The 18,446-nt window shown below is 33.6% G+C and overlaps 2 protein-coding genes across 4 annotated transcripts; one reads left to right on the forward strand and one right to left on the reverse strand.

The window, feature by feature from the left end:
* Positions 1 to 666: 666 nt before the first annotated feature.
* LOC114169957 (peptidyl-prolyl cis-trans isomerase FKBP43-like) lies at positions 667 to 8,109 on the reverse strand. 2 transcript variants are annotated; one of them, XM_028055370.1, is made up of 13 exons: positions 7,960 to 8,109; positions 7,784 to 7,857; positions 7,462 to 7,694; positions 7,014 to 7,150; positions 6,553 to 6,895; positions 6,210 to 6,431; positions 5,307 to 5,486; positions 3,207 to 3,431; positions 1,851 to 2,133; positions 1,546 to 1,633; positions 1,429 to 1,470; positions 1,112 to 1,160; positions 667 to 1,015 (listed from the first exon to the last, which is right to left on the reverse strand). In XM_028055370.1, exons 1-13 carry the CDS (start codon positions 7,970 to 7,972, stop codon positions 934 to 936), a joined length of 1,971 nt encoding a protein of 656 aa, XP_027911171.1. In that variant the 5' UTR covers positions 7,973 to 8,109; the 3' UTR covers positions 667 to 933. The 2 variants fall into 2 exon arrangements, with proteins under 2 accessions (XP_027911171.1, XP_027911170.1); XM_028055369.1 differs by having other exon boundaries at positions 3,207 to 3,434.
* Positions 8,110 to 9,493: 1,384 nt separating this feature from the next.
* On the forward strand, positions 9,494 to 18,365 carry LOC114169955 (TVP38/TMEM64 family membrane protein slr0305). Of its 2 annotated transcripts, XR_003601027.1 has the most exons (8): positions 9,494 to 10,239; positions 10,324 to 10,376; positions 10,602 to 10,694; positions 11,344 to 11,567; positions 12,653 to 12,719; positions 14,224 to 14,390; positions 16,343 to 16,456; positions 18,066 to 18,350. XR_003601027.1 is itself a non-coding variant. In XM_028055366.1 (7 exons), the coding sequence occupies exons 1-7, from the start codon at positions 9,795 to 9,797 to the stop codon at positions 18,087 to 18,089; spliced, it is 1,020 nt and encodes a 339-aa protein (XP_027911167.1). In that variant the 5' UTR covers positions 9,499 to 9,794; the 3' UTR covers positions 18,090 to 18,365. The 2 variants fall into 2 exon arrangements, 1 of the variants encoding a protein (XP_027911167.1); XM_028055366.1 differs by lacking the exon at positions 14,224 to 14,390 and having other exon boundaries at positions 9,499 to 10,239; positions 18,066 to 18,365.
* Positions 18,366 to 18,446: the final 81 nt, after the last annotated feature.

The following is an 18,446-nucleotide window of genomic DNA, read 5'->3' on the forward strand; positions in this document are numbered from 1 at the left end:
CTGCCACGTGTTGTGCTGGATGCTAAACAAGTTCGGGGCTGGTACCTTCATGTATGGAAGGGTGGTTTTGTTGCTTTGTTGGTTGAAACGGTGAAATTCAGGTTACCACAATTCGAAGTCCAGAAATATGCTTTCGAAACACTCCAAAACGTGTGTAGCTAAGAATTGGAGTTTCCGGAATTTATGGCTAGAAAAGAATATACAGAATAGTAGTGGGAGATACGCCATGCATTTCGAATTCACGTTTTCGGAAGGCTATTTTGTACACTCTGAAAAGTGCATTACGAAACTATTGCACAAGGGTTTTGGAATGCAAATTCGGCAACATATTCCGGAAAGCTTACTCCAGAATATGAACGTGTCCATCTCCCCCAAATACGGTTAGGAGCAACGTAAGCCAAGAGCTTGCCTCCGATGGTACCCATGCAGTGGCAGAAACACAAGCACAGGTGGAGGAAAAGGAACAAACGGAGAATGTTAACAGACGTGGATGAAAACCGCACGAAAAAGGGAGAAAGGATAAAAGTATTTTCTTTCCTCTTTTTCCTCCAATATCTAAATCCGAAGTTGTACCAGGTCTAACAAAATAATTTACTAAGCCAATGTGGAATTAATAACGCTGTTTAGTTCGGCATTATATGTATTTGAGTATTTCTTATGCTGATATTTATGCGAAAATTTTCACCACTTTAACCCTGAGTATCTTTTAAAGTTAACACGATATCTGAAAGAATCAAAACTTAGGATTCGGTGGTGCCACAATACCCTCTATCATCTACACCAAACACAATACCCACTATCATCTACACCAAAAACTATTCAATCACATATCCATGTTGAACCAAACTAAAAATTATGCAATCTTTTGGCTGTCCCTGAATTGCCTCCTCACTCCGTGTTTTTTTTTTTGGATCAATGAGTTGGCTGAAATATTCAATGAACTTTAACAAGTTCAATGTCATAAATCAACCATGAATTTTGTGGTATTTTGTCAGAGTGTCCATCACTCTCAGACCTGATACATGCAGATGTTAGAGGTTATAGGGATCCCAAATACGAAATTAGAGAAAAGGAAATGGCGTTAAATAGACACAAGAATTCAATCACGTACGTCAGTGTTGGTGGAATGACAAGTCTTCTCTTTTCTCCAACTTGCATGCCTGGGAACCATAAATACGCAGGTATATACATCACAACGGTTCTTAGAGAGAAAATACATTTAAATGAGAAAAGCCACTAACAATCTTCAAAACACATCCACTACTATTATTCGATTAACTTCATATGGACCCCAAGACAACGTGGGTAACCACTCTCATTTTCAACCAATTAATAGAAATTAAGGGGCCAAGGGGCCTGTAAAAAATAAAACTATAAATGCAAAAACTGGAAAAACTAAAAAAGGACACACAATATAAAAATGACTACCTTCAAGGCCAACATCCCAACCCTCGATAACCTCTCCTTTACCTGCAAAAGGTTAATACTTAATACAAGCATAAATAGTTCTTCAGGTAAAACAAGGTTTAGGTGAATAGTGTTTACCAAGGCGAAATTTGAAAGGAGTTTGGCCAGCGTTTGACTCAAAGACAGCTCCATTTTCCTTCAACTTGCCAGTGTAATAGATGCTAATCTGTAACAACAGAGTAATTTAAATCAAATCAAAGAAATTCTTCAACTTTTATTTATTTGATAAATGATGCCCATGAAGTTTGAATCCACGATGATATGACCTCATGTAAACTGCCCAGACCCTCATCATTAGCCAAATCATAGGGACGTCCGTATTTTTTTGGTTTGATTTCATGGAACTATTATCTAAAGTATTTTAAACCGTTTAAATAAACTACCTTTTTTCCTGAAGCTGCGATTTTGCCATCTTTTTTCCCCTTCTCTTGTTCCTGAATAACTAGTCCATTTGTCAATGTTCTAACATTGGAGGGTTTTGCATTATCCCCCTTACTTCTGTCCTCCTCCATCTCAGTCTCACCACTTCGCTCAACATATACAGCTACATTAGAATTTACAACTTCCCCATTGCCCTGACTTTTACTCATTTTCTTCCTTTTCTTAACTTTTCTATTCTCCGATTGATTTCCATCAGGTAAGTCATAAGCACCATTGTCTACCATCCTGCGCCAGAAAAATTAAGAATGTAAGGTTTATAATATATCTCAGACTAATTGACAATAAACAAAAGAGAGTCCAATTTCAGTAATCCTTTTCTCCCTGGTCTTTCAGACCAGAATGACATTCCAATTTCAGTTATGTATCAATGTCTATCCCTACACTGTGATATGTTTGGAGAGCTCACATTAATTAGGCATATGATCAAATTATAGTAAAGAAATGAATCTCAAGCCTCACCTTACAAACCAATTTTATGAAGGAAATAAGATTTAAAATTCATTTTATAAAATAATATAAGTATATATCTTAATAAAATTTGTTTGACCTATCATGTCACCTACTACAGGACTACTAGTAGACCTCTTACAAATATATAGTTCCACATTTAATATATCAAATCCTCCTCAGCATGATGGTGTATGTTGGAAATCCCATATCAATTAGACATGTCACCAAATTATAGTACAAAGTGCAAATATCACCTTATAAAATAGTTTTTGTAAAATTGAATTGGGTTTAAAGTCTACTTTCTAAAAAATATTTATATAGAAAAAAGTTTAAAAGAGCAAACATTAATATCTATCATATTACTAGAGGTTTGTCATGAAATCATCTGATTTCTTTTTAATTATTATTCTTACAGATATAACAGTACTACTACTAGCAAGGCACTTTTTCTCATCCTTGTCAATTGTTTTTCTTTATAATTTATACCAGGCAGAAAAAGATTTGCTGCTTGATTCCTAACCAGCTTGTTTTTAATTTTATATAAGAATTTTATTTTGGTTTCCGCTTACTTGAAGGGATAAGGACACTTTAAGCATAAAAGCTTGAATCAATTCTAGTCAGTATCCCATGATTTATCTACCGAACAGCTAATCTTGGAAATGTTTAAACTTGTTCATTTATTACTAGTTTGTCAAGCTTCTGTTGCCAAAATCAATTGTCACCAGTTAAATTTTAGCACTAAAGCATGGATTAGTAACAAGTTATAATATTATCTCACATAGAGAACATAAATAAAACAGATCCAGACTTCTCATTAGTTAGAGAACATAAACAAAACAGATCCATACTTCTCATTAGTTCGCTTCTGATGCTGCTCTTTTTCTTCAAAAAAATTAGGAATCGCATTCTGTGACCCTGCTGCATCTCTGTTGACCTTGTCCTCTTGGAAGATATCTTCATTATATCCATCGTCACTTTTGTTTACTTGTTCTTTCTTTTTCCTCTTTGCTCTATTCTTTTTAGGATCCATCTCAGCAGAAGACAATGCAACATTGCCTGAAATTTTAACATCCCTGCTAATTTGCCAAAGCATATCAGATATCAAAATTTCATTTCTCTTTTCTGACAGAATGACACTTCAAAGTTTAAGATAAAATTACAGGGAGAATGGCAGTGGAGAAAACACAGTGAAATTTTGAATGCTAGACATGCACAACATGCCATCTTCATCAAGGTAACTACACAAATTCATTTGTAAGGAGATTTTTTTTCAGGTTTTACCTTTACTTCTTTTAGCAGAGAAGGGATTTCATTAAGTATTCAATTGTGAAATGACAGACAGTAGTTTTGAAAGTCATTAGCAGATTTACTTTCTATATCTGCTATCTAAAGCGATAGGAAAGATCACCTTAGTTGATTGCTACTTGCCTAAAGATGGTACAAGGGCACAAGTTTATGAAGCACTAAATGCATATTAAACCGAGGTAAATTCCATGGTAGCCATAATTTCAGATGCTGTACTCGTATCAGTATGTAGATATTTAAGATTAAGTAAGAATAATTTTGTTAGGTTTGAAAATATTACTGGTACAATTGAGGGACTTAGCTGTGAGTCTAAAATTTGACAACTCTAGAAGGGCAGTAAGAATGGAATTGTGCAAAGTAACGGAGATGAGGGGGGGCATGAATGGTCAAATATGAGGTCAGGGGGGCTTTTTTACGTGGTAAAAGAAATATATGGAAGTGGCAATCAGATGAAAAAAGCTGATACCAAAATAAGGTTCGGAACATAAAATTTGAGCCTAAATTAAAAGCTGACCATTTTAGCCCCAACAGACGAAGACCATGTCAGAATCAAGCTTGGGCAGGGTTAGTCCGTTTGACTTTGGGCAACCCACTTATAGTTTTGTTGACAATGACACTAAGAATTTTTCATATTAACAATAATTGCACTAAATATGTATATATATATATATATATATATATATATATATATATATATATTTTTTTTCTAAATATAATAAAAAATAACATAGTTATCTGTAATTCATTTATTACACTAAAATAAATATGACAATAAAAATAATCACCATAATAAATATTAATCTTAAATTTTACAAAGTAAAAGTAATATACCCGAAAACGAATATATAATATCTATACACACACATATAAACACCAAGGATGAATATAGAGTTTTTCAGAGTATAAATAATAGCACTAGTTATCCTTTCATTCTTTTCTAAATGTAATAGTAAAATAACATAATTATTTGCATTTTATTTATCATATTAAAATAAATATGTCAATAAATGTATAAGAAAAATTGTAGGACCTTAGTTTTGGAGAAAAGAAAAAAATGAACCAAAACTTGTTAAACTGACTCAAAAAGCTCTACAGCCCACGTAAGGCCAAGCTTAACGTGAATGAACCTTTTTAGTCCATACCAATGTAGCTTGCAACCTGCAAATAGACAAGGTAACCCATTTTTCCAACCCTTTGCCAGGGTCGGAATTTTTTTTTCTGGCATTTTTCTTCCTTTCTGGTTGGAAGCTAACCAAAGGGTTTGCATCCGCTGAAGAGTCTGTGCTCTGGGGATTATAGGGAGAAACTCTTTGGTTCTTTGTATCAATCGATAATACGGGTCACCATCATACACTTCTACATATTTAGTCCTAAGAAATTTACTGTGAAATATGTATGGCCTGTATTCTCTAAATAACTTTCATCAGGAAGACTAACCTCGTTGCTCTGCTAATATGCACCATCTAAGGTATCTTGGTTGCAGAAAATACTGGTTTGTAAGATGCTGTCAGAAGTCTCAGACATAAAGAGTGATTTACCAAATTCTCCATTACCATATATAAATCATGTTGCCAGTTTATGTTCTTCAGCAAAAAAAAGTACTACTCAGTTATACAAACAGAAGTTTGTTAAGAAAAACTTACTCATTAACTGTGTGCTGTTCATTTCTTAGAGGCAGATTAACAAGACTGTTTTGATAACCATCAGTAGCAATTGAAACCATCCCCTCTTTAGATCTTTCTTTTCTTTTCTTCTTTGGCTTTTCACCCAGTCCATGATCAACCTGAGAGGAAGGCAGTATTTTATCTGTGGTCTCAGTTTCCCTTCATAACAAGGATAAAAAGGATTAACAACCAAACCAGAAACCTTTACAGATAACAGAACAAAAGGAATTACAGTAATTAATCCATTCCTAAACTAAGCACTCTAATTTAATATAACAAATGGGTTTATTATTTTTTATGCACTATCAATGTCAATATTTACAAACATTCAGTAAACGAAAATATCTTGGATATTACTCGTAAAAGTATTTATTACCGAAAACAATAAACATAATATGCATAGTAATGTGTGATTAGATGACATTATAAAAAGTTTTACACGATCATTGCGGTGTAAGTAAAACCCAAACACAAACGTATATAAGTGATGGATCAGGTAAATACGAAAGGCTTACATTTTAAGAATGTGAACATTCAAAATTTAGGCCATACAATCACACATAGATGGTTAATATTAGAAATTGGTTGTAAACATATGACCACTTATAAAAATCCTGTTTATTTGTCTTTCAATATTGATCAATAAAATATTAACTAATGGTCTATATATTTACCATTCTTATTTACCTGATATATATATATATATATATATATATATATATATATGTGTGTGTGTGTGTGTGTGTGTATGTATATATATAACAGTCAATAGTGCAACAGTTTATTCTACAAAATGACAAATATTCCAAATTCTCATAATACTCAATCATGAAAAGCAGCTGCAGTTTTAGAATCAAGAATTCAGAAGACATAATCACTCACATATCATCAACATGCTGCTCTTGTTTCCCTCCTGCCACAACAACCTGGTTCATCTCTTCGATTTTTAGCTCATCTATAACATTATCTAGTTTGATAGAATGGCCATTACAGGAACTCTTTGTCCCTTTTTCCTTTTTCTTCTTTTTCTTCTTTGGACTTTTAATATCCCCAACATCCAGAGATGTGCAAGGATCTACCAAGTGCTTTGATGGCACAGCTTCCCTGTTTTGGCGGAAACATCATTTATGAACAGAGAAAAGAAACAAAAAATACACATCCCCTGACACCTGAGACTCAGAAAAGCAAGCCTGTGTTTGAACATTAATCAAGAATTAAGAGTCACCTTTGTGTCTGACTATCTACAAGGACATGTCCAGCCTCTAGATTTGTTTCAAAAATATTATTTCCACCCCCATTCTTGTTGCTGGCATAACCAGCTCCTCTGACGACACTAGCATCCACTTCTTTGTCCAAGACCCTTCCAGAGGCTTTATTCTTGTAAAGAGATGAAATGGGTAGGCTATCTTCATTGTCAGTTTCCTGGTTTTGGTCATGCATTCTGTCATCGACAATTATCTTTTCTCCGCCACAGCCATCATCATCTGACTCGCCTGACCGGTACATCTTCCTAAGCCGTCGAAGACTGCCTTTCCTAATTTTTGGTCCGTTGTCATGAGAAGCTTCCTCTGCAATGAGCACAATCAAAACAAACGAAACATATAGAGTTTTGAATTGGGGGAAGCTAGAGAAAAAAAGAAAAATTGCTCCATTCGTGGAAGGGTTGACAATATTATTTGAACTTGCCTTCTTTGGAAATAAGAGATGGTGAGGAAGCCTCTGGAACAATGTCATCGTCAATAAAACTATCTTCATACCCATCTTCGTCACTGTAATCAGATCTCTCTGTTTCTGTATCAGCGATATCCTCCCCATATGATTCACTTTGCATTGTAGTGAAGGAAGTTAAGAAAAAGAAAACCATTGAGAGAAAAATTCAACGGGAACAAAGAAAAAAAAGATATATAATTGTATTCTCTCTTTTGATAGGCACGGTATGTTATTGTTTAGACTAATCTAATCTAATACAATACAATACAATACAATACAAAAGAACACAGAAACACAGTGGAAAATGGAGTATCCAAATAAAGGTTTCAGTTAAAGTAAACAACAAGTTTATGTGAAGGGTTGAAGGAATAATTTGAATGAATGTAAAATAAAGATGGGACATGAGGAGGAGGAAGAAGGATACGAATCATCAATAAGATTGGCGTTGCGGGCAGTGGCGAGATAGTACCCGCAGAGATGAATGCTCCGAGGGCCAATTACAGAGAAAAGAACTTGATCAACTTCTTCGAGCTCTAAGTTTAATTGCAATGACTCTGCGTTTCCAGGATAGAGAGAGCATAGATATACAGGGCTCCTGTTTCCCACATTGCACTGGAGTGTGCTTTTAGCTGTCGCAGTGCCCAACCCAAGAGTGGCCTGAGTAAACATTAAAAATAGCACATTTTAACAATAAAATCTGTTGGTTTCTGCGCGATTAATTCACAGCAACACCACACTACCACTACCATTGAAATATGGAGGCGTCCTTTGGAATCCTCGTATTTATGAGTAAAAGGCTTTCCCGGTTTCACTTCCACTCCTGCGGTTCAGTGAACGAACGAACGAACGAACGAATGAATAAATTGTAGTTACGTTTTAGACCTAAGAATATTGCAGAAACAACCAGCCAAGGGAAGCTTACCCCAGAAAGCCATGTCTCCGACAACCGCCCTCCTCCTCCGCGCCTCCTAAACCCTAAACCCGCTGCCAAGGCTCTTTGCCGCCCTTTTTATCACTGGTGTGTTTTAGAATCTTGGATAAAAGAATGAATCTATGTCTTGAAAATTATAATAACCGTTAATATAATAGACAAATGGTTATATATGGGATAGTGAAAATAAGCGATATCAATTTTTAAATTAAAGTAAATGTCTTAATCAAAATATTGGGTTAAATATATTCTTTTTGTCTTTCGCTTAATTTTAAAATTAGTTTATTTCAAAATTTTAGTCTTTTATTTTTTAAAATATGTAAATTCAGTATTTTTAATCAAATTTTGTTAAATTTATTTGATATTTTAAACATATTTTATAATAATTTTTGACTTAATATTAAAGTAAAAATGTATCAAACAGTATAAGATGTGTATAAAACTTCAAATAAACTTAACAAAATTTGATTAATATATTGTTATAGTTATATATACTTGACATAATATTATTATTTCAACTTCAAATTGATTAATATTATGATAAGATATTATATTTGAAATATTGTTTTGAAATTTTAAATCCTAATTTTATTTTTAAAATAAAAACATTAAAGGGTTAAGGGATTAAGTCATATTTAAGTTTTTATTGGTTTTGATTTTTAAACAATATAGGATTATTCGATCTATCATAACAAGTCTCTTAACCATAACAAGTCCCTTAGTTAGGTTCTAAGCATCATTCTTTAAATCACTTTATCATCCCATCCAATAAAAAGTTAGAAAAATAACGATTTATATTTGAAATAATTTTTTCATAATGTGAGATATTGAATTGAGTCCAAAATTAAATTTAATTCGCTCTTACTTAATTTTATTTGAATATTATAATAAAATACTTTAAGTGATATATGGAGTTAAAATTTGAGACAACATTGTTCATGGGAACATTTTTTTTAATGATTATTCTACACTGATAGGAAAAAGTTAAAAATATTGAAGTTTTTAACGACACTAAATAGAATCCAAATTTTTTATTAGATATTTTGGTATTGCCAATTAAAACTACGTTGTATTAATATTTTAAAAATACTTTTAATATATTTTAAAAGTTCAAAATCAATGTTCATTAATATAATTTTAATAGACAGCGAAGCAAAAGAATACAATAAAAAACCAACGGAAAATTCAAATCACATGTTTACGTCACAATCATTCATTTATAATTTCAATTCATAATTTCAAGACTATTTGACAATAGACGAACACAACTATTTTTCCTCTGCAAAAAAATAGTTTAAAGACAAACATACGAAAATTCCATTGAAAATTTTATATATTTTATGTTACCAGTTAATAATAATAATAATAATAATAATATTATTATTATTATTATTATTATTATTATGTGATAGTTTAACTTGAAATTTTGAGAGAAGGCACTATCAAAGTTATATAGGCTTAATAAATCATAAGAATAATATAATTTATGTTTTAATATTTTTGCATAACATGGGTAAGTTGGTCGGGGATAATAGGGTAGGGTTGGCTCGGCGAAGATGAGGTGTGGTTGTAAATGCAACCACAAAAATAAAAAATAAAAAATAAAGTGATTGTCCCGCGACGTGACGCGAGAGGAAGAGGAGTTTCTTGAATCATGGTTCATCCATTTCCGGAATTTCCATTCATGCGCGAGCTGAGAGCGGTGGAGTGCAGTGGTGGGTGGAGCATTTGAACATTCTAGTTGGAACAACACACCAACTGTTCGACGTTGGTTTATAACATCCTATCCTATCCTACCGGCTACCTCGTACTCCATATCTCGTACCATGCGCACTCTCTCCCTTCCATGCCTCTCCTCTTCTCTTTACACTCACACTCTCGCTCTCACTCTCTCCCACCGTTACCACTGTCGCCTCTCCCCACGTTCTTCTTTCATCCTCACACCCCACAGACGCTCTCACTTCCTCACCCCATGCTCCTCCCTCAGACAGACTCAGAGAGACCCCAAAAAGCAATTGGGGGCCAAGATCAACACTGCCCCCTCCGACTCTGCCTTAAAGCGTTTGTTTAGCCCCAACGATTCCCAAGGAGACGGGGACGCCGCCGACAACACCGACTCCCGCTCTGACTTCCAGGACGCCACAGCCTTCAAAGGCACCCTTTTGGCCGGTTTCTTACTCCTCGGTGTCATCGGCGGTTTTGCCTCCGTTGGCTATATCTACAGGGACCAGATCAACTCCTTCTTAAACCAACTCTCCCTTTTTATTGAAGGTATCTTTCCCAAACTTTTTCTCTCATCTCATTTATTTATTCCTATTTCTCGCCCCCAACACCTTTCTGTCTTTTAACCACCAGGATATGGTCCTGCTGGATATGCATTATTCGTTGCCGTTTATGCTGGATTGGAGGTATCAATGCATCATATTACGTTCCATTTTCATTCAACTTCTCACTCTTTACTCAACCCTTATATCTCATAACCTTCACATTCTCTACTCTCTAAGCTACATGCTACATGCTACTCTACTCACTAAACAACATAATGCCCATTCACTGTTTGCTTTCAAGTTACGTGCCTTCTCTGTACACGTGCAACGCTTCTATCTAACTTCGCTTTATTTATGTTGTCCCAGATCCTTGCGATTCCTGCCATTCCTTTGACCATGTCAGCTGGACTTCTATTTGGATCTGTTGTTGGCACTATCATAGTCTCTATCAGTGGAACGGTGAGTCAACCATGTGAAGGACACCAAGTAAACCTACTTGCACACAAAGTTCATACATAGTTGCAATCAGTTGACTGCATCATCTACAATTTTTTTTTTTCATTTTATTGATATTTTTTTTATGATAATCAACTAGTTAGTATTCTTCCACTTGTGATTTACAGTCTACTATTTGGTCATCTACTTGTTAATATTCAACATTACTTATCAGAAAACTAGATTGTAAGAGGTGGTCATCTACTTATATAATATGATATACTATAATTTGGTCATGGCTATAGTTAATGTCACATCTGTAACTATCTAACACCCTTAGCCGAAGATGGGACATCTCAAACATGAAAATAGATATTTATGATAGCCTTTCTGGGAACATTTTAGAAACTGGATTATAGATGTAACTCAACGTCACAAGTTATAAAGTGTATAATTTGACTGTACCTCTATTAGATTTAGAATCTCCAACAATTAAACATCTATAATTTAGCATGCAAGAGCAAACAAGTAACTTATAAGTGTATTATTAGACTGAATAACATCATATTTTATTTTGAAATTATTACTGGTTAAAGAAGTATACGCTCTTTTATGTTGTTAATTAATTATAATGGAATGGGTATTTTCAATCTAATATTTTAAGGTATTTCAGGTGGCAGCCAGTGTTGCTTTTCTAATTGCAAGATATTTTGCTCGTGAGCGAATTCTAAAACTAGTGGAAGGAAATAAGAAGTTTCTTGCTATTGACAAAGCTATTGGAGAAAATGGCTTCAGGGTTGTGACGCTGCTTCGATTGAGTCCTCTGCTGCCATTTTCTTTGGGGAATTATTTATATGGATTGACATCTGTTAAGTTTATTCCATATGTACTGGGAAGGTATGGTGCGTATTGCTGATCAATTGCCAATGTTATACGGATTTCTAGTGTCTTTTTAAAATAATTGATTGGTATGTAAGAAAAACTTAGTGCTCTAGAAGAGCATATTTGAGCTCGTCTATTATTCTTTGAATTTGGATTTAGGTTATAATACTACCATACAAAACCTACTTGTAAATTAGGTGTTTGTTTAAGCTTATGGGTGTGATTTATGACCTTGTAAGCTCTGTCAGCTTATTTGATTAGTTTCATGACAGATGATTAAATTAAGCTATACACACTAATGGAACATGTTTTTATTAATTAGTGCTTAATTAAATTATTTATCCTAATGCACTTTTATATGTTGTTTTGAGTTCTAGACTGATCCATACTAAATGGGTAAAAATAAGACAAAAGGACAATGATTTTATGCTTGATTGTGCTTGCATTTTCTAATTCGTAGTTCCAGTATTTGGATTTGGTGTTCAATCTTTACCACCATATAAATGCTATCCTAAAAATTATGCAGTTTCAGTAAACTTTTTTGTTTTTTGTTTCCCTTTGACTAAACATCAAATTCAAAATAATTATAAAAGGGTAGTTGTACGATTACCGCAGCATAGTTTCATTCCACTAAGTGAGGCCGACTACATGAATTACATAGTTCCATTATGATAGTTTTACTTTTGGACAAGTCTTTGAACTGCTGTGTTACTCGCAACAATAATGTAAACCTCTTGAAAGCATAACTTGTATATAAATTTTGGCATGCAATATCTGTAGCTTTATGATGATTGCAATTGCTCTTCAATTTTTTTAGTGTCTTGTTTTTATGAACTGGTGAAAATACTGAGAGCGTTGAACTTATAATCAGGTACCTGTCTTAAAATTTGTTCGGACAATTCCAACTAGGGGCAGCTTCATGAAAATACCCTTGTTTTGAATTCATCATAATGGTTGTTATAGATTTTCATTGATTAGTTGAAGTATAGGTAAATTGTAAAACGTAGTTAAAATGAAACTGGGTATATTTTTGTTGTGTACCTATTTGGAACTGTCTCAGTAAGATTGTCCATGTCTTAAAACTGATGATTGTTACGCAGTTGGTTGGGGATGCTTCCAGGAACTTGGGCTTATGTTAGTGCTGGGGCCTTTGGAAGAGCAATAATTGTGAGTTTGTACTTGGTTTTTCTCCTTGTTCGTTGTACTCTTGGTTATTTAATCATTATTGGAATATTTTATGCTTTTCGTTACCTTAATGTTTATGCTTCTTTTCCTCCTTTTGTGTTTTTTTTTTCGTGGGAGGGGAATGAGAAGGTGATAAAGAAATGGATGATGCTTAATTAGAGACTTATTGATGTATCGTTAGGTATTTTTTCTAATGAAAATATTACTGCAGTTTTCTATTGGCAATTTCATAAAAACTTTCTGCAAAGCTGGTTTCAGCTGATACAGAAACTCTCTAACTTGGGGGACCATAATTGAGTTAATGTAAAGAAAATAGTTAGGAGCTGTCATTATGTATTTGCAATCATTAGGGATATGTGTAAATCCTTTTATTTATGATCTATCACCAGGTTTGTAATTCAAACACATGTATTCTCTTAGGTACTCGTCTTTTTCTCTTTTTCAATGGGAGCCTTAAGTTATAAATGGTTGAGTCAATTGAAAATCAATTGTCTAATTCCACTTGTGCTCTCTATTTCTTCTTGTTAAAATAGCTATTAAATATCAGTAGTTGTTAGAATAAGTATTAAAAATAGGTAGTTGGCAGTTGGATTGGAAAACTACTATATGTTGTACCTATGAGTTGTTTACTTATTATCATTAATTACCTAGATGTAATTTTCCTCTATAAATAACAAATATCGGCTGAGAGACAACCAATCTCTTAAGCTCTTTTCTTCATATTTTCAATCTTTAGTTTCTAGGTCCAAGTTGAGTTTCATCCTTTGAGTTTCTTTATTTTGTCACTTACATTGATGCATATTCTCATTGTACTAGGGTTTACCTAATTAAAGATCGATCTAAACATTTAAGTATTTTTGCGTCATTCCTAGATGAAATCAAGAACCAATTTGGCCAAACAATCAAGATCTAAAGAAGTGATAATACTTTCTTTTGGTTTTTTTCACTTTTTTAAACTCACATGGCATTTTATACCTATCCACTTGTCCTTTTACATCTCAGCAAAATGGTATAGTAGACAGAAATAATCAACACTTAGTTGAGATTGCTTGTATCTTGCTGCTTGGTGTCAATGTTCCTGTCCATCACTGAGGTGATGTCATTCTCAGTGTTTGTTATCTAATTAATAGAATGCTCTCTTCCTCTTTGGACAATAAAGTTCTATATTCCATTGTGTTTCTAAACAAATCTTTTGTACATGACGTGTCTCTAGGTTTGGATAAACTTTCAGCCCGAGCAATCAAATTTGTCTATTTAGGATAATCTCGCATTCAAATAGGGTATTCATGTTATTTCCGTGCACTAAAAGATATTACATGTATGCAAGTGTCACATTTTATTGAACAAACTCCTTTCTTCTCCTCCACTAGAGAAGATGTTAACTTTGTCAGATAAGTCTTGTCTTTGCCTTTAGTTAAGCTCTTTTTGTATACTACTCGTAATATTGTTCCAACGTCCCCCTAATAATTCAAATTCTTCTCATAAGCCCAAATCACTTGGACCATCTCCTCCTCCTCTTATCACCTCCCAACAACGAACTCCAATGATTGGTCCAATGGAACATGGTGAGTCCTCTTCATCAAGTCCTTCACCATTGCCATTCCATACTACAAATCCATGAAGATTCCAATTGGCCTATTGCCGTTCAAAAAGGTATTCACTCTGCTTACAATCCTCATCCTATTGATAAGTTATTATCGTTTGTCCCCTTCTTATTGTTCTTTTATCTCCTTTGTACCTTTCATTACCATTCCTAAAAATATGAAAGAGACACTTGATCATATGGGATGGTGACAAGCCATGAATGATGAAATGCAAGCTTTTGAATGTAATGGTACATGGAACTTAGTTCCTCTTCCACCTAGACAAAAGGTTGTTGATTGTCGTTGGGTTTATGCCACTAAAGTTGGGTCAAATTGCAAAGTTGACTGCCCCAAAGCTAGATTGGTGGCCAAAGGATATACTCAAATATATGGTCTTGATTATGGTGATACATTTTCTCAAGTAGCTAAAATGACTATTGCACGTCACTTCTTTGCCATGGCAGCTATACATCATTGGCCTCTACATGCAATAGATATAGAAAATGCTTTCCCTGATGGTGATCTAAAAGAGGAGATTTACATGGAGCAGGAAACGATACTACTAGAATCTTGCCGCTAAAGCAACACTTATGTAATTATTTTCAGACTAAAAATCTTAGAAGTCTCAAATACTTTCTAGGCATTAAAGTGATTTAATCAAAGGAAGGCATTATAGTTTGTTAAAGGAAATGCGTGTTGATATCTCAGAAGAAACAAGCATTACTGACTAGAGATCAATATATAGCCCTATGGATCCAAATAAAAAATTAATGGCAAATCAAGGTGAACCTCTCCGTAATCCAAAGAGATATAGAAGACTTGTTTTGAAACTTAGTTATGTGACTATTACTACACCTTATCTAACTTTTCCCATGGGTATAGTTGTCCAGTTTATGCAAAATTCTTTTATTGATCATTGGAATGCTATCATCGACATCTTAAGATACCTCAAAAAGACTCCAGGGCAAAGGTTTGTTGTATGGAGATAAAAGGAATACCCACACCTCTGGCTATTGCGATGCTAATTAGACAGGATCTCCTATGGGTACACGCTCCACTTTAGGGCATCGTGTTCACATTACTTTTTGGAAAAGTAAGAAACAAAATTTGGTTGTCCAGTTTAGTGCTTGCTAATGCTGAATAGAGAACAATGATGTCTCTCACTTGTGAACTTCTACAAGTGAAACAATTTCAAGAATTGAAATTTTGTGAAATCCAACAAATGAAGATGTATTGTAACAACCAAACCACCATTCACATTTCTTAGAATGTAAGTACTAGGTACATCAAACCTTGCTTAGAGGTGATAATTGGAGACTATACCATAATACAAGTAGCACAATGAATATTTTGGGCGCATCATGCAAAGCAATTGTTGAATATTGAGAAAAACTGTATAGGGGTAATCTCCCTTGTGTCTAAAATATACATAGGGTGAATGTATTTATAATAAAGAGTGATACAAGTATATATGGTAACCAAACCTAAATATGGTAAATAGAAGATATTTTAATAAACAATATCAACAATATCTACCAATATCAAACAATATCTATTTTCTCTAATAAACAATAAATGCTATGTTTCCCTAATTAATGCGATATTTCTAGCAACAATAAGTAAGTAGAAAGAGATCTACAGGATTTGAGCAAGGTGGATACACTAAAAAAGCTAAGTAAATCTTGGTGGAGTAATGCGTATGGGCAGCCCAATCAGACTAATATATTGTAAGACTCCAAAAGCAAAAGGAATTTTTATATTCTAACAGAATGATAAAATTAAGGTGTTGGTTAAATCATCTCCTATGTTACTGTTTTAAAATACAGTGTATATTAGCCGTTTTCCCGCAGAATAGTACAAATCTTATATGTTAAGCTATATTGAAGTTATTTTTTGCCCTTCGCATTTTCAATTCATCAATTTAATGGTTTTATTTTACTTTTATTTATGTATAATGGATTATGGAAAGAGAGTAACTTCGCTCATTACTTCTTTAATGCAATTGTTGCTTCTACATTTCAGCAAGATGAATCCGAACTTAGTAATATATTTGGAGGAAACAGTCAGCTGCTAACTCTTGGGCTGGGACTGTTGGCCACTGCATTGGCTGCTACATATGTCACACGACTTGCAAAGGTATTATCCTTTGATTTTTGTAAAATTTAATATTTGATAACAAACAAAAGTGAAAGGTTTTCCATTTAGTGTCTCAACAGCAATGTCTAATCTTGGGAATTGGGACAAAGTTTAGATTTTGTGCGGTGAAGATGAAAAGAATTTAAGAATTGTAAAGAAATAGCTCACGAGTCCACTAGACTGACTGCCCGCCACAATATAACGAAGAATCTGTAAGAACAGTTAAGGGCTTAATCTGAAGGATTAAATGAAGAATCATAACTAACTTCAATCTACACCGTATGTTAGAAATTCAAAGAAATTCAATAAGAACATAGATTACAACTCAAGGTTTCTCTTATATTGAACTCTCAACTCTTGGTTGATTACAACAATTCATACAAGGTCCTATTTATAGAAAAAATAGCTGTCTAACTAACTTTTGAAAAACGCACCAAAAAGGTTGGAGAAGACATGTGAGCATATCAGGAAGTCTAGGACCTTGATAACAAGATTTTACTGAACCAATCTTCGCCATATTTATTGACTCTTTGGAGTAGTTAGTTATTTAGATAATTTTTAATTATCTTGGGGGGAAATAGGTACAAAGCCCCCATTCTTTCCACACTGCTGTTATGGTTAATCAATTATTTAAGATCTTGAGTTTGGGTTATTAGCTAACATGAGTTGTGAATGTGACTTGATTTGGGGCCGAGTTGGCTAGTGTATACCTTACATTTGAATCTGTAGTATGAGATATAAATTGTACACAATTGAATTCCATGATTTCGTGTTTTGACCGTTATTTATCATTAGATTTTTTCACTTCTTCAAGATGTTTGTCTTTTCATTTTTTACCATTTTGCGAATTCTTGGTAGCAGTGGAATGCTGCCTTTATAGTCTTAACGTACGTTCAAACTAGGACAAGGCTAATTCATCTCATTCGGTGGGCTTTTCTAAAGATGTCAAAATGAGTTTTCACCATGAACTGAAAAAAGGTGACTTGATTTGTAGCCCACCCACAATAACCCCGTATTAGTTGTTTATCATTTTTTTTTAATTTTTATTATAATTATTTACTATTTTTAATTATATAAGTTGATGATTTGATTTTTTTTTAATATTAGAATATTGTTAAATAACGTTTGAATTTATTTGTTTGTTTGTTGGTTGACATTTTATTTTTAAATTATTATTTTCATAATAATATTTGGTGAAATAAGTGCACTTTGAGAGTGTACTGCTATGAAAAAATTAGTGAAGTCAATCTATTTTAATTGTATTACAATAAATACATAAAATAAACTAGAAGGATAAAACATTTTTGAGGGAATCAAGCCATTAATCTATCAATCCTTAATAGGTCATGGATCAAATCAAATTACAAATTTTATAATCAATGAAAAAAATGAATCGGATTGACTCTTATTTTTAATTTCAACTTGTAATGAGCTAATTGGTGTGAGCACACCCTCCCACCGTTTTATCTAGATGACACTTATTAGTACCGATAAAATAATAGTGCTGATGCAGTTACTGTACAAACTGTTGCATTCTATTCTCCGTCATCATTAGTTAATGCTTTGATTTGACTCACTAATAACTCATTTTTTTAACGTTGTAATGCAGGATGCTATAAAGGACATCGAATAGACCTTCTAGACAAAACCCAGCATTGGGAATGAAGAGAAACTCACTTGAATAGATTGGAAATTGATATCTGAATAAATAAACATCGATAATGATAGGATAACTACGGAAAGTAATAGACCCAGCTCGTCCCTTGTAAATTAGAACATTAGTTTTGACAGGTAGGATCATTTTGTATCTTTTGCAATGTTCCCCCCTTCAATTGCACCAAAAGTTTGCTTGTGTCATGCCATATATAAAGTTATGACGCATTAATTTCTTAACGGGGTTGCTGGGAACGATTAAATTCTATTTTATTTAAAATGTTTCCTTTGTAATTAGCAAACTCAATAGCGATTCATGTAACTGATGAATCATCCG

This window comes from Vigna unguiculata, chromosome 11, assembly GCF_004118075.2.
Source record: "Vigna unguiculata cultivar IT97K-499-35 chromosome 11, ASM411807v1, whole genome shotgun sequence".
Lineage (NCBI taxonomy): Eukaryota > Viridiplantae > Streptophyta > Magnoliopsida > Fabales > Fabaceae > Vigna > Vigna unguiculata.

What these genes read in the sequence shown, in the direction of transcription:
- LOC114169957 (XM_028055369.1), bottom strand. An exon ending in GTAGATAGTCAGACACAAAG is followed by an intron (nt 6,432 to 6,552) that starts GTGACTCTTAAT and finishes CCGCCAAAACAG; the next exon opens with GGAAGCTGTGCCATCAAAGC. An exon ending in GTCATTCCACCAACACTGAC is followed by an intron (nt 1,016 to 1,111) that starts GTACGTGATTGA and finishes TGCATGTATCAG; the next exon opens with GTCTGAGAGTGATGGACACT.
- LOC114169955 (XM_028055366.1), top strand. Translation starts at nt 9,795, where the DNA reads ATGCGCACTCTCTCCCTTCCATGCCTCTCCTCTTCTCTTTACACTCAC. An exon ending in CCGTTTATGCTGGATTGGAG is followed by an intron (nt 10,377 to 10,601) that starts GTATCAATGCAT and finishes ATGTTGTCCCAG; the next exon opens with ATCCTTGCGATTCCTGCCAT. An exon ending in ATGTCACACGACTTGCAAAG is followed by an intron (nt 16,457 to 18,065) that starts GTATTATCCTTT and finishes GTTGTAATGCAG; the next exon opens with GATGCTATAAAGGACATCGA.